Source organism: Lutra lutra, chromosome 4, assembly GCF_902655055.1.
Source record: "Lutra lutra chromosome 4, mLutLut1.2, whole genome shotgun sequence".
Taxonomy (NCBI): domain Eukaryota; kingdom Metazoa; phylum Chordata; class Mammalia; order Carnivora; family Mustelidae; genus Lutra; species Lutra lutra.
The window spans coordinates 68,699,419-68,714,431 of NC_062281.1; the positions used below are offsets into that span (position 1 = coordinate 68,699,419).

A 15,013-nucleotide genomic window follows, 5' to 3' on the forward strand; every position below is an offset into this window, starting at 1 on the left:
CCTGGGTGGCTCAGTGGTTAAAGCCTCTGCCTTCGGCTCAGGTCATGATCTCAGGGTCCTGGGATCAAGACCCGCATCGGGCTCTCTGCTCAGCAGGGAGCCTGCCTCCTCCTCCTGTCTCTCTCTGCCTGCCTCTCTGCCTACTTGTGATCTGTCAAATAAAAAATATATATATATCTTTAATAACATACTAAGAATATCAAGTATTTAAAATGTCTGGGTGGCTCAGTGGGTTAAGGCCTCTATGCCTTTGGTTCAGGTCATGATCCCAGGATCCTGGAATCCAGCCCCGCATCGGGCTCTCTGCTCAGCAGGGAGCCTGCTTCCCCACCTCTCTGTCTCTGCCTGCCTCTCTGCCTACTTGTGATCTCTGTCAAATAAATAAATAAAATCTTTTTTAAAAAATGCCTTAAATTATGGCTTTTGGGGAGGACAAGATACAGGCAACAGGAAAAGGATAAGCTTTAAAAGGGTAAATATTCAAGAATCTAATCCTGGGCAAAAACAAAAAAGACAAAAAATAATAATGGAATTAAGGTGAAAAGCCTTTCAAAATACAAATGTTTTAAAGCATGTAGTGGAATAACTGTGGCCATAAGAAAGGAGAAAAAAGAAGTAAACTCCTCAGGAAGTACACAGTCAAGGGATATGTATCAAAGAAAAATCAAAAAGATTTTTCTACTTTTCCCCCTTACATTTTAGAAATTTATCCAAATAAGTCAATAAACACACAGATATTCAGTCAATGGGTATCTTATACAACTGAAATTAACTGGGCATCACATCTCTCAAGACACAGAGAAATCTGGTAATATTATTTCCATCTGTTACTGAAAACACAATAATGTATTAATATTCCCATAACATTGTAATAGGGAGAGTCCCAAGTGGGTTACATGGAGATCCTTAAACAAAAAGGGCCCCCAGTCCCATGGAAGTTCCTAGAAGATACAGTATTTAATGGGCTGTTTTGTAAAAGTGAAAGATCAAAAAAGTAAAACCTGAACAGTACCTTCCTAAGGTGCTAGACTTTATGAAGATCAATCTGATTGTAACTATTCTAAAAAATCTTATTGCAATACAGTTCTAGTTTGTAGGAAGTGAGGTATATTAAAACAAAATTAAGTTTTGACTTTAAAACTTCTTCCTTTCCCACAAAAGTTACAAAAATTGAAGTTTTCTTCCTAGATATTTCTGCTTACAGATGGAAGCAAAATGATACTTTTCTAAAAATACTTAAAAATAGAAAAGTTAACCTATTTTGTGACAGCTTTTCAGAGTATTTATAACACAATTAAGGATTAAACAATGCAGCTCAATTTTACATATGTAGTTGCTTTCTGCATAAACTTAAAAAAAAACCACAAACCAAAATTTCCATGGATTTGGTTTAACAACATGTCTGTAACATGTGCTCAATGAGATGAAAACGTTGATGATACTGTTGACCATATCTGTATCTTTTTTTTTTTTTTAAAGATTTTATTTATTTGACAGAGAGAGATCACAAGTGGGCAGAGAGGCAAGCAGAGAGAGAGAGAGCGGAGGAAGCAGGCTCCCTACAGAGCAGAGAGCCCGATGCGGGACTCGATCCCAGGACCCCGAGATCATGACCTGAGCCAAAGGCTGAGGCTTAACCCACTGAGCCACCCAGGTGCCCCTATCTGTATCTTTTCTAATGGACATCCTACCCCACAAAACAAGGTCATCTTAGTATTTAAGTCATTTATCTACATTAAACAATGATTTATGCCATTAAAAAAAAAAAAAAAACCTAACAAAGTCTCTGAGGAAACCAAACTCATCGAAAAGACAAGATAAAAGTGAAAAATAACAACACTAATCTTTTTTTAAAAAGGCATTTCAGTTGCTGCTGAAACGTGCACTGAATAACAAGCATGGAATGGAAAGGACAATTCAATCAGTAAAATACTAGTTAAAGAGACACCAGTGCAGGCAAGGGGGCTGATGGCATGGAATTGTTGGAAGGATGATTTAGATGCCACTACTGACATGCATGGATGACCTAAGGGAAGTTTGAAAAAGACAAAGCCACTTACTAAAAGTTCCAGCAAGGTCCTGTCTTACCATAGCTATTGTTAGTAAGGGGAAAAAAAAAAAAACAATGAAGAGAACAGACAAAAAAATTTCTTCAAAGTCAAGGGCATTATAAAATTTATAAGTAAAATTAGCACATATTGATTTGTAAGTATCCAAAGTCCTTTCAGAAAGTATGAAAACAATTTCATCCAGAGCAAAAATCCAGTCGTTGCATTGTATTTCTACTGATTTTAAGAAATTTAATTCAACATCTGATATAATTTAAATTATCCAAAATTCAATTATATTTCAAGAATTTTACAATAACTTTAGATAGTTTTATATATTCTGATAATGTAAAAACTGACTGATTAATAGAACTCAAAGAAAAACACAAAGCTTGTATAAAAGTTGAAATATCTAAATAAAATATTAGAAGAGCTAACTTTGTCCTAATGTGACTTTTCATAAAATAAACAATTAGGAACCATGATTCTCTCAGTTTCTTGCCAAAAAGTGTGTTAATAGTAATTAGACTTAGTCTATTTTACCAGCATTTGTTTATAGCCCAATGCAAATTATGTATTCTTAAAAGCAACACAGCAAAATAATAATCTCCAGCTTTTACTTACAGATTAATTCTTTTTCTACCAATTCCTGCCATAATAAAAACAACTGAAAGCGAATTTCCATATTTTAATATAGTGACATACAATAAGCCAAGCAGATACCTGTGTAAACAACACTAAATCCAGTATTCTCATGCTTCTAAGTAGTATGGTCCCTTTTTAAAAACTGAGGATTTAGGGGCACCTGGATAGCTTGATTTCAGCTCAGGTCATCATCTCTGGGTGGTGAGATCAAGCCCTGCACTGGGCTCTGTGCTGAGTGTGGAGCCTGAGATTTCCCTCTCCCACTGCCACCCCCCAGGCCGTACTCCGTGCACATGCTCTCTCTTTTCCTCTCTCAAAAAAATAAATAAAATAAAAACAGAGCATTTATTTTTTTTAAACATTTTATTTATTTACTTGATAGGGATCACAAGTAGGCAGAGAGGCAGGCAGAGGCGGAGGGGGGTTACACCCCACTGAGCAGAGAGCCTGATGCGGGGCTCGATCCCAGGATCATGACCTGAGCCAAAGGCCATAACCCACTGAGCCACTAGCGCCCCCCCCAAAACTGAGCATTTATTAAACTTTCTATTCATGATTCTTAGAATGTGGAAGAGTAGGAAGAGAAAGTGGAGAGACCACAGATAAATGGAGGGAAATGTTCCTGTCAAAATAACCCAAGAAAGGGGGCGCCTGGGTGGCTCAGTGGGTTAAAGCCTCTGCCTTCGGCTCAGATCATGATCCCAGGGTCCTGGGATCGAGCCCCACATTGGGCTCTCTGCTCAGCAGGGAGCCTGCTTCCTCCTCTCTCTCTGACACCTCTCTGCCTACTTGTGATCGCTGTCAAATACAAAGAATCTTTGGAAAAAAATAAATAAATAACCCAAGATGGTAAGTAACAGGATCCCCATGGAGAAACTAGTCTTTAAGAAGTCAACTAGTGGGATGCCTGGGTGGCTCAGTTGGTTGGACGACTGCCTTCGGCTCAGGTCATGATCCCGGAGTCCCGGGATCGAGTTCCGCATCGGGCTCCCAGCTCCATGGGGAGTCTGCTTCTCCCTCTGACCTTCTCCTTGCTCATGCTCTCTATCACTGTCTCTCTCTCAAATAAATAAATAAAATCTTTAAAAAAAAAAAAAGAAGTCAACTAGTGAAGGGCCCCTGGATGACTCACTTGGTTAAGCTTCTGACTCTTGATTTCTGCTCAAGTCATGACCTCAAGGTCATAAGATCAAGCAACCCCCCGCTTGGACTGTACACTGAGTGTGGAGCCTGCTTGGGATTCTCTCTCTCTCTCTCTTCCTCTGCCCCTCCCCACCCCCCTTCACATGCATGAACACTCCTTCTCTATCAAAGAAGAAAAAAGAAGTCATCAATTACTGAGAATAAATAAAACATCATGAACATTCATTATTATTTACAGAGTTAGGCTTCAAATCACTGAGCCACACTACCAAATTTATAAAACATAACATTATATTTGAATTTCATTATTCTTAACAGCCATCTTAGAGCTAAAAATAACCAAAAAATGAACACCGAACAGAGTTTGGTATCACATACTAGCTATCATAATCTGATGTTCCAGAATATCAAAGAGGAGCTGAAAAAAATTAAGTTTAATAGTTATTTTTATTTTTTTTTATTTTTATTTTTTTTTTTTAAGATTTTATTTATTTATTTGACAGAGAGAAACCACAAGTAAGCAGAGAGGCAGGCAGAGAGAGGAGGAAGCAGGCTCCACGCTGAGCAGAAAGCCCGACGCGGGGCTCGAACCCAGGACCTGGGATCATGACCCGAGCTGAAGGCAGAGGCTTAACCCACTGAGCCACCCAGGCGCCCCAAGTTTAATAGTTATTTTTAGAATTATTCCAGGTACTTAACCTTCAGACGCCTCAGACACCAGAGACTATACCATAGTCCAACCATACTAGTTCCTGACAGGTCCCTCTCTTAAGTTCCTCAAAGAGTAACTTCTATCTTGCCTTAGAAGCTCTGCACATATACTCTTCCCCCAATTCCACCCCTCTCCCCACCTGAGCAAACTGGCTCTTTCTAATCTTTACCTGTCATTCCTCCAGATGGGCCTTCCCAGACAGACTCCCATTATTATCCTCCCCCATGCTATACTACTTTTTCCTTCATAGCATCAGTACAAATTGTAATTATATGCTTATCAGAATATTTATCACTCTCACAAATCGTATCCCAAAAAGGGCAGAGATCACATAGTTTTGGTCCATCACTAATCAAAAGCCCCTAGAAGAACATGAAGATTTCAAGTTTATTTGGTAAATAAAGATGGGCTGTGACAAGAAGCTATTTTACTTCCAGATTTCATCATGGTATGTGAACTTCAGTAAGAATTTCACTCATGACCTGTTTGGTCACAGAAAATGCCCTCCACCATGAATTCCAACAACAACTAGCAATCTCAGAAAACAGGCTGGGTGGGGCAGGGTTTCCACAAGGAAAAAGGGTAGCCCAGGTTAAATTCCCCAGAGGTCTGCCAATTACAAAGCTGGAAGTCAAACTTTTACACCCCACTGCCAAGTGGCCCACCCCACTTTTTCTGGTAATATTCAAGATCACTTTTTTTTTTTTAAGTTTTTCAAGTGTAGTACATAACACCGCAATAAGCTGCTGCTGCTTCCATTTTTATTTTAACTCATACAATTTAAAATTTATAAAAATGCATCCCCAAAGTGATTCTGTGATTACTTTTACTTTAATAATGGTCAGTGGATAATTATGTTACTGCTTTAAGGAAAACTTTTGCAAAATACTAAAATACAATCTGTGCCTGAAGTCTTTAACCTCAGAGCCAGCTGGATAAGAGCTCCTTAAGAGGTAAAAAGAAACAAATACATGAATTTCAGATTTAGTGAGCCCTGAGCGGGACCTGTATTTTTTAAAAGCTGTGTTTTCAGTTTCACAAGGAAGGTGGGCATATAAAAACTACCTGGCAAGATGAAGCCTGAGCACATATATTTTATTTTTTAAAGTTCCTGGTGATTTAAATATGTATGCAGTAAGTGTTAAGAACCACAGTAAATTAAAACCTCTGCACCCCATTCCTCCCAATCTCCTAGAGCTCACTGCTTTTGCAAGTTCCTCCATGATCTGAGGATCATGAAGATTTTCTTTTGGTTTCATGAAACTGGAATAAGTACTAGGAGAAAAACGAACCTACTCTCTCAGTTTGTCTTAATCTGGGTTTCTACGTCCAAGGGGCCATAATATTCAAATACGAAAAATGCTTATGGCCAGAAGTAATTGTGACTCAAGCTTGAAATGTACGTATTTAAAAGATGCTAAAGGGCCAAGGAAAGTTTATTTTTCTTCAATTACAGTAAATCTGAAGGGTCTATCTATATCAAAATAGAAAGATTCTGCACAGCAAAGGAAAAAATAAACGAAACTAAAAGGCAACCTACTGAATGGGAGAAAATATTTGCAAATCACATATTCGATAAAGGGTTAATATCCAGAATATATAAAGAATTGATAAACTCAAAACCCAAAAAACAAATAATCTAATTAAAAATGGGAAGACATGGACAGATAGAAGCCATGCAAATAGCCAAGAGACACACGCTAAGATGCTCAATATCATCAAGGAACTGCAAATCAAAACTATAATGAGATATCACCTCACACCCGTAAGAATGGCTAAAATCAACAACACAAGAAACAACAAGTGATGGTAAGGACGTGGAGAAAAAGGAACCCTAGTGCACTATTGGTGGGAATGTAAACTAATGCACCCACTCTGGAAAATAGTATGGAGGTTTTTTAAAAACTTAAAAAATAGAACTACCTTATAATCCAGAAATCACACTACTGGGTACTTACCCAGAAAAAACACAAAATCACTAGTGCAACAGCATACATGCACCCTGATGTTTTTGTAGCAGCATTATTTACAATAGACAAATTATGGAAGTAGCCTAGATGGCTATCAACAGATGAATGGGTAAGGAAAATCACACACACACACAGGAATATTACTCAACTGTAAAAAAAAGAATGAAATCTTGGCATTTGAAAAGACATTCATGGAGCTAGAGAGTACAATGCTAAGTGAAATAAGTCAGTCAAAGAAAGACAAATACCGTATGATCTCACTCACGTGGAATTTAGGAAACAAAACAAATGAGCAAAGGGGAAAAAAAGACACAAACCAAGAGACAGACTCTTAACTACAGAGAACAAACTGATAGGTACCAGAGAGGAGGTGGGAGGGGGCATGAGGGAAGTAGGTGATGGGGATTCAAGAGTATACTTACCATAATGAGCACTGAGTATTGTACAGAATTTCTGAATCACTATACTGTATGCCTGAAACTAATATAACACTGTATGTCAACTACACTGGAATTAAAATAAAAAATTTAATTAAAAAAAAAAGTAAATATGAAGGGTCTAGAGATCCCATTTTGAGTGTAAAGTAGCCAACTCATTCCCAGCACTCACAAAATGAAGTATGGGAAAAAGCTATGGGGTTATAGACAAGTCTTTTTCAAATAACCCAGCAAAGAACCACTAAGTGCTTTGACATGCATTTTTACACTTACTACCTTATTCTATTCCTACCCAATAATCACTGGGTCCATTAAGTGGATGAAGGTGTAAATAAATGTTTTGATCTGTGTTCTAGTTTCTTTTTTTTTTCCCCCAAGATTTTTTTATTTATTTGACAGACAGAGGTCACAAGTAGGCAGAGAGGCAGGCGGCGGCGGGGGCAGACTCCCTGCTGAGCAGAGCCCGATGTGGGACTCGATCCCAGGACCTTGAGATCATGACCTGAGCCGAAGGCAAAGGCTTTAATCCACTGAGCCACCCAGGCGCCCTGTGTTCTAGTTTCTGATTCTATAAATCCAATTTGTAAAATCAGGGGGCTGAATTACTTGAATAGCAATGTTGCTATTCAACTAAGGCGGCAATAACAACAATAAAATCACCACCACTAGCACCCTTATACTGTACACTAATTATGTACTTGGTTATTATATTCAGGGCCTTACATGGATTATTTTGTCTAAGCCTCAAAACAGTAAGTAATAGGCCCACCTTTCCTATCATTATTTATCTGCAGACACATAGATCAGCTGATGACAGTGAAAAGATTGTGTGTGATCTAGAAGGAACCATACTGAAGCTTAAGAATTCAGAGGTGGGATGCCTGAGTGGCTCAATGGATTAAGCCTCTACCTTCGGCTCAGGTCATGATATCAGGGTCCTGGGATGGAGCCCCGCATCGGGCTCTCTGCTCCTCAGGGAGCCTGCTACCTCCTCTCTCTCTGCCTGCCTCTCTGCCTACTTGGGATCTCTGTCTGTCAAATAAATAAAATCTTAAAAAAAAAAAAAAACAAAAAGAATTCAGGGCTAAAACTGTTCTGAGAGTGAAAGAGTCAAGGTGTCGGCTATGAGTGTGGGGAGTAGAAAAGAAATGGCAAGAGGGGCGCCTGGGTGGCTCAGTGGGTTAAGCCGCTGCCTTCGGCTCAGGTCATGATCTCAGGGTCCTGGGATCGAGTCCCACATCGGGCTCTCTGCTCAGCAAGAAGCCTGCTTCCCTCTCTCTCTCTCTCTGCCTGCCTCTCCGTCTACTTGTGATCTCTCTCTGTCAAATAAATAAATAAAATCTTTAAAAAAAAAAAAAAAAAAAAAAAAAGAAATGGCAAGAAAAGCCAAAAGGAATATAGGAAGTAAATATAAAATGCCAAGTTTCAGATAAATCTTCAAAAAGACTGAAGTTACCCAGAACGCTAGAGGGACTGGTCATGACTATCTAACTCCTGCTTCTGAAATGACTCACGAATGCCCTATTTGCAAGTTTAAGCTATTTTGATTTTTGTCTCCTGAATATGGCCCCATAATGGTATCTACTCTCTGGGTCCAACTGTGGTTCCCCAGTTCCAGACTTTCTATACAATTTACTCATGCTGGACTCCTAGAGAGTCCAAACAAATTCCATATCAATCAAATCCTTAAATGAACCAGAAAAATAGCAAAAACACATTTTCAACTTTATTATTCTAAATTGCATGTCTTTAAAAATTCCACATTTCTTACTTTACTGATAGATGTAGTTAAAATATAACAGAAGATACAAACTCAAAATATGTAGCAGATAAAACATTCATTTTAATATGATCTCAGGGATGCCTGGGTGGCTCAGTGGGTTGGGCATCCATCTTCAGCTCAGGTCATGATCCCAAAGTCCTGGGATCAAGTCCCAGTTGGGCTCCCTGTTCAGCAGGGAGCCTGCTTCTCCCTCTGCCTCCTGATCCCACTGCTTGTGCACGTGCGCTCTCTGGCAAATAAATAAATAAAATATCTTTTAAAATACTGATCTTGGGGCGCCTGGGTGGCTCAGTGGGTTAAAGCCTCTGCCTTCGGCTCAGGTCATGATCCCAGAGTCCTGGGATCGAGCCCTGCATCGGGCTCTCTGCTCGGCGGGGAGCCTGCTTCCTCCTCTCTCTCTCTGCCTGCCTCTCTGCCTACTTGTGACCTCTGGAAAACAAACAAACAAATAAATAGAATCTTTAAAATACTGATCTTGAATTTGAAAAGAGTCAGAAGGGGCGCCTGGGTGGCTCAGAGGGTTAAGCGTCTGCCTTCGGCTCAGGTCATGGTCTCAGGGTCCTGGGATCAAGCCCCACATCGGGCTCTCTGCTCAGTGGGGAGCCTGCTTCCCCCTCTCCCCCCTCTCTCTCTGTCTACTTGTGATCTCTCTCTCTCTCTGTCAAATAAATAAATAAATTTTTAAAAAAGAAAGAAAGAAAAGACTCAGTATACTGTAAAACCAACTGGAAATAAAACTCTCACTATAAACAAATGTCTTCTACCTTTCACTACATTCTCAAGTAGGTCACCAATCTTTCTCTTACATTATCCCTCTCCTATGTTTATCCATCTTTATTCAAATGCAGCTCCTGCACTAAATCTAATAGGCTTAATTCTGCTCATACCTTTTTTTTTTTTAATTTTTTTATTTTTTTTCAGCATAACAGTATTCATTATTTTTGCACCACACCCAGTGCTCCATGCAATCCGTGCCCTCTACAATACCCACCACCTGGTGCCCCCAACCTCCCACCCCCCCTGCTCATACCTTTTTAAGTGACTAGTAACACAGAGAAAAAGATCTCTTGGAGAGATCCAAGAAAATGTACTTGGCTCTAGTATTTCAGCTCACTGTCAAGGCAGATTTGGGTTTTAACTAAAAAATTTTTACTAAAAAATTCTAGATTACCATATATATATATATATATATATATATATATATATATAGTCCTTCTATATATCTCTAGCTACATGAACACAAAGACCATGCTTAAGTTCTCCTGCAACTAGGTTAAGTAGATACATTAACAGATAAAAAGAAAATTTTAATGGAACTGAGCAATCCAAAAAAAGTTAATAAGCCCTAGTTAACAACCGTAGTTTATTTTGAAGGAAGCTAGCAAATGAAGCAATCAGCATTTTGTGTCTAATTGCGTTAATTCTCAGAAATTGCGCTTGGGAGTTACCACCACAGATTTCTTCATTTTCATTATTTTTTCAAAAGCCTATAGTTTGATAAAAATATTACTTCTTGGAAAATTCCAATCTGTCACTTTCAGGACTGATGTACAAAGGTTTTGCCAGTCAATTTGCAAGCAGGATTATGAGCACAATAATGAACATCTCGTTAGTCAACCTGAACAAATGCTAATTTCTACTGCTTACTTAGGAACAGATTTTTACCTCCATCTACCAGGAGAATTGATTTATGAGTAAATCAGTAATATCAAATAAACTTGCAGGGGCACTTCTGAGCTTCTGAATTATGAGTTAAATATATTTTCCACATTTCATATGCTAATCTATTATTTAAAATTGGTATAGCTATCTGAACTTTACGTTCTTAAATGGTGAACTGAAATATTCCGCAGAATTACTGTTGTAGAGAATTAGTGAAAAACAAGAACATGTCTAACACTATTACAACAATAAGGAACAAAGCCCAATCCAGAAAATAACAATTTATCTCCAAGCAAAGAACAGAGTTGCTCCCTATCTGGTGCTATAAGAGAATTCTAAGACCTGTGCAGTTAAAAGTATTCCCAAATCAGGGTTTCACTATCCTCTCATTCAGAGAACAATTACTTCTTTGTCTTGACACTGTCCTTTCTAAAAGCAATGGTTCCTACAATTAATGCTAAGCTTTAAACGAAGCATGGAGAAATCAACTTACAAGGAATCCACAGAGATATCGAAAAATAAACTAGTAGGAGAACAGAATGGCTGTCCAAGGGAGAAGGTATGATAAAGAAAACAATGGTAGTATCTGAAGCTTCTTAAGTAACATAAGGCCATGTTTGAGGTCACCTGGGAATTAACAACTCCTTGGCTTATTATATGCTTTTACAAAGATGTATTCTACGTATTCTTAAGAAGGATTAAGTGTCTTAAGAACTTTAAAAAGCTTGAATAGGGGCGCCTAGGTGGCTCAGTGGGTTAAGCCTCTGCCTTCGGCTCAGGTCATGATCCCAGGGTCCTGGGATCGAGCCCCACATCGGGCTCTCTGCTCAGCGGGAAGCCTGCTTCCTCCTCTCTCTCTCTGCCTGCCTCTCTGCCTACTTATGATCTCGCTCTCTGTCAAGTAAATAAATAAAATCTTAAAAAAAAAAGGCTTTAAAAAGCTTGAATAATCACTTCACAGAGGAAGTAAAATTAGAAAGACTTTACTATGATTTTATTGTCTTTTATTGACAGTAGCATCAACAGAGGGAAAGGTTCAAAATTACTTTTAAAATTGTCTTGCCTATTTGTATTTCTAATGCACATATTAATATAAAATTTCAAAATATATAGAGTACCTGAAACTGAACTCTTGGGCACTGGATCAGAGATAAGTTAGTACCAATTTTCCTTACGATACTTCGAGATGAACCATATGGCTTCCCAGACCAAAGTACCTGAGGAAGTAGGAAAAACCAAAAGTTTAATTACAAGAGTTATAAAGGTTTGTAGTTTGTTACTACAAAACACTGGACAATTAATTGCACAACATGTTGACACTTTAATTAAGGGATCAGAATGCTCTACGTGTTACGGGAAATGAACTAATATTTCTCAATTAGAAGTTAAAGGATATATATAGCTGGTTATGATTAACACAAAGTTTAATGTAAAGCATTATATAAAAAACATAGAATAACTAGTAATTGTAAAATAATACATCTGAAGTAAAAACTGCATTTTCATTAGGTTTTCATATTATTCTGTAAAAGAAAACGATTTCTCTCTCCTCTGCTATATTTTTAGTTTTAGAACTTTATATACACACAAATTTTTTAAAACTGTGAGCTATTTTTGTTATAATGGACTTTTCAAACCAAACCCAAATCAGTACAAAGTTCAGAATCTGAAGTTGTACCATTCAGGGTACTTTGCTTTTGTTTGCTACACAAGAATGTCTGGTCAAGGTTAAGTGTAGGCCAAAATCCAGTTGCACTGCATCTTTTTGTGAGGCCTTGTCCCAAGGTAAAAGTATCTTTTCCTAATTTATACAAAGGCTAAATGAGCTTGCGGTGACCCTAACTAGCAAAATTCCTCAGATGAAATCATAATACATAGAGGACATTATGCTATGCTCTATGCAAAAACAAACTCCCAAAGCAAAACGCAAAAACAAAACAAACAAACAAAAAAAAAACCACACACATGTAGAATGTTAAATCATTATAAAGTACCTTGAAACTTCTCCCCAAGTACATGATTTTTCCTTAAAGAGAAAAACTATCCATCTGTTTTGAGTGCTACACTTGAAAGCCTGGACAGAAAGGCAGAAAGGTGGTATGCTATTAAAAGCAATTTAAAAAGAAAAGAGTAAGAATGATATGACCACTTAGTTCATTAAATTTTACATTCAATTATATTCTAAAACTAAATAAGTAATACCAAATCAGCGGCATGTATTCTGAGCAATAGACATTGACCCTTTTTAGTCATGCCATGGCCGTTCTAATTTAAAGAATGGAATTACTGTAACATATGCAGTATGAACAAGGGATAAATGTTATTGTAAACAGCAGTGGCTCCAACACATAATCCAAATTAGACTTTTAAACCATTCTAAAAGCATGCACAACTTGTAAAAGGGGCATAGAAGTAATCTGACTTCTTAGATTTTTGCAACTCAACCCACTTAGATATAACAGTAGGGCTCAAAGTGAAGTTCATGGGGATGTGTATATAATAGCTCTGGTAGGGCGCCTGGGTGGCTCGGTGGGTTAAGCCGCTGCCTTTGGCTCAGGTCATGATCTCAGGGTCCTGGGATCGAGTCCCACATCGGGCTCTCTGCTCAGCAGGGAGCCTGCTTCCCTCTCTCTCTCTGCCTGCTTCTCTGTCTACTTGTGATCTCTCTCTGTCAAATAAATAATAAAATAAAATCTTTAAAAAAAAAATAGCTCTGGTATATGCCTTAGCTTTTACCTAACAAATCATTATTATGTTCAAAGTTTCACTGACTATTACCCAAGAGAGTCCAGAAAGTACTATACCCTACACTGGCTACTATAACCAATAATAACTGAACTCTTGCTTAGGAAATATAAATTAAAAGGATGGTACAGAGTGGGAAATAGGACACTAGAAAGAAGACATCGATTTTGAAATATGAATATTAAACAAAGAATGTTAAGAGGCAAAGCTACTGTGAAGATTAGAAGAGAATTACCTGTAATTGAGGAATGCAAATCATTCACACCAATGATTGATCAAACGACTAATAATAATAACACATGAGGACTGAGAAGAAAAACATAGGACTTGACAAAAATGGGAAGCATCACAGTTTTACAAATTCAACATAAGAGGCCAAGGACAAAATAAGAATATGGGCAAGTAATTCTTTTTGTTTTTTTTTTAAAGATTTTATTTATTTATTTGACAGAGAGAGATCACAAGTAGACGGAGAGGCAGGCAGAGAGAGAGGGAAGCAGGCTCCCCGCTGAGCAGAGAGCCCGATGCGGGACTCGATCCCAGGACCCTGAGATCATGACCTGAGCCGAAGGCAGCGGCTTAACCCACTGAGCCACCCAGGCGCCCCTGGGCAAGTAATTCTAAGACAGTATTTAAGCAAACTCTACCTTATACATGTTCATAGGTATTAATCTTTTAAAAAGAAACCCACAGGGCAATAGCACCTATACCATCCCTTCTCTTCCTGAATCTTGTATTTAGTCACAAGTCAAAATTCTCCTATGATGTTGGTGTAGTGGAACACTGTGCATCACAATGTGACAATTACAGAGTCTAAAGTGAATCTCCCGGGGTGCCTGGGTGGCTCAGTGGGTTAAAGCCTCTGCTTTCAGCTCAGGTCATGATCCCAGGGTCCTGGGATCGAGCCCCGCATCAGGCTCTCTGCTCGGCGGGGAGCCTGCTTCCTCTTCTCTCTCTGCCTGCTTCTCTGCCTACCTGTGATCTCTGTCTGTCAAATAAATAAATAAAATCTTTAAAAATAAATAAATAAATAAATAAATAAATAAATAAATGAAGTGAATCTTCCATCCCTTCAGTATGCAAAGATCTTAACTGGAGATGAAGAGGGCAAGAAACTCACAATGAAAAATTTGGAAAGGATTTGCCAAGGTCAGGAACTTCTGCCAACTTTTAGCATTCCTTGCTATGCATGCTTCAGGGCTAAGTTTCAACTATTATCTTCCCATCTGCTTAATATCAGAAGGAAAAGAGTACCAGGTGACTTCTATAAGAAAAAGTGGCCAAAGATTCACCTTTTACTTTTAAGGACTAAGTAGACTATTTAGGCTTCTTATACAAAATTCTAAAGGAAGTAAAAACAGATTGCTTTATGTGATTTTTTTTCAAAGTATATACAGCAGACTAACACTGTTTTTCTGTTATTTATGAATTGAATAGCACTTAGCACCAAAAAATATGAAGAAGGGTCTATGTAAGCTAATGACCAGAATATTTAGAAAGAAGAGTCATAACCTTCACTTGACTTTAGGAAAAAGTGATGGTAAAGAGCTGCTAACTTCCAGGAACCCTAAAACTCAGTCCTACTTCATTTTTTCTATTCAGCCATCATGGAGTGGGAGAAATTGTAAATGGCTGTGAAGAAATAATGAACAGATGGTACTGAAAAGTCACCATCTGTGCACTGGGAGACTCTAAGGCCCAAGTGTATCTCCTACCCTAACTGGTGGCTGAACTGTTGTCTTGTCGGTATACAGGAGAAGGGAAGACTTCCTCTAAAGATAAACTGTCATTAATATTTTTTCAGATGTTAAAGAGAGAGAAGGGAGAAAACTAGCACTGCTAACCAAATGGATTTCATTAAGAAATAA

At 38.2% G+C, this 15,013-nt stretch overlaps 1 protein-coding gene across 3 annotated transcripts in view; it reads right to left on the bottom strand.

Annotated features, from left to right (window-relative positions):
• Window positions 1–15,013, bottom strand: part of MTFR1 (mitochondrial fission regulator 1) — a 62,872-nt gene that overhangs the window by 18,644 nt on the left and 29,215 nt on the right. For 2 of the 3 annotated variants that reach the window (XM_047726743.1, XM_047726742.1), the window contains one exon: window positions 11,519–11,617. In XM_047726743.1, coding sequence (XP_047582699.1) covers window positions 11,519–11,617 — 99 coding nt within the window. Of the gene's footprint in view, window positions 1–11,518; window positions 11,618–12,394; window positions 12,475–15,013 lie in introns of all 3 variants that reach the window. The other variant, XM_047726744.1, reaches the window with a different exon arrangement.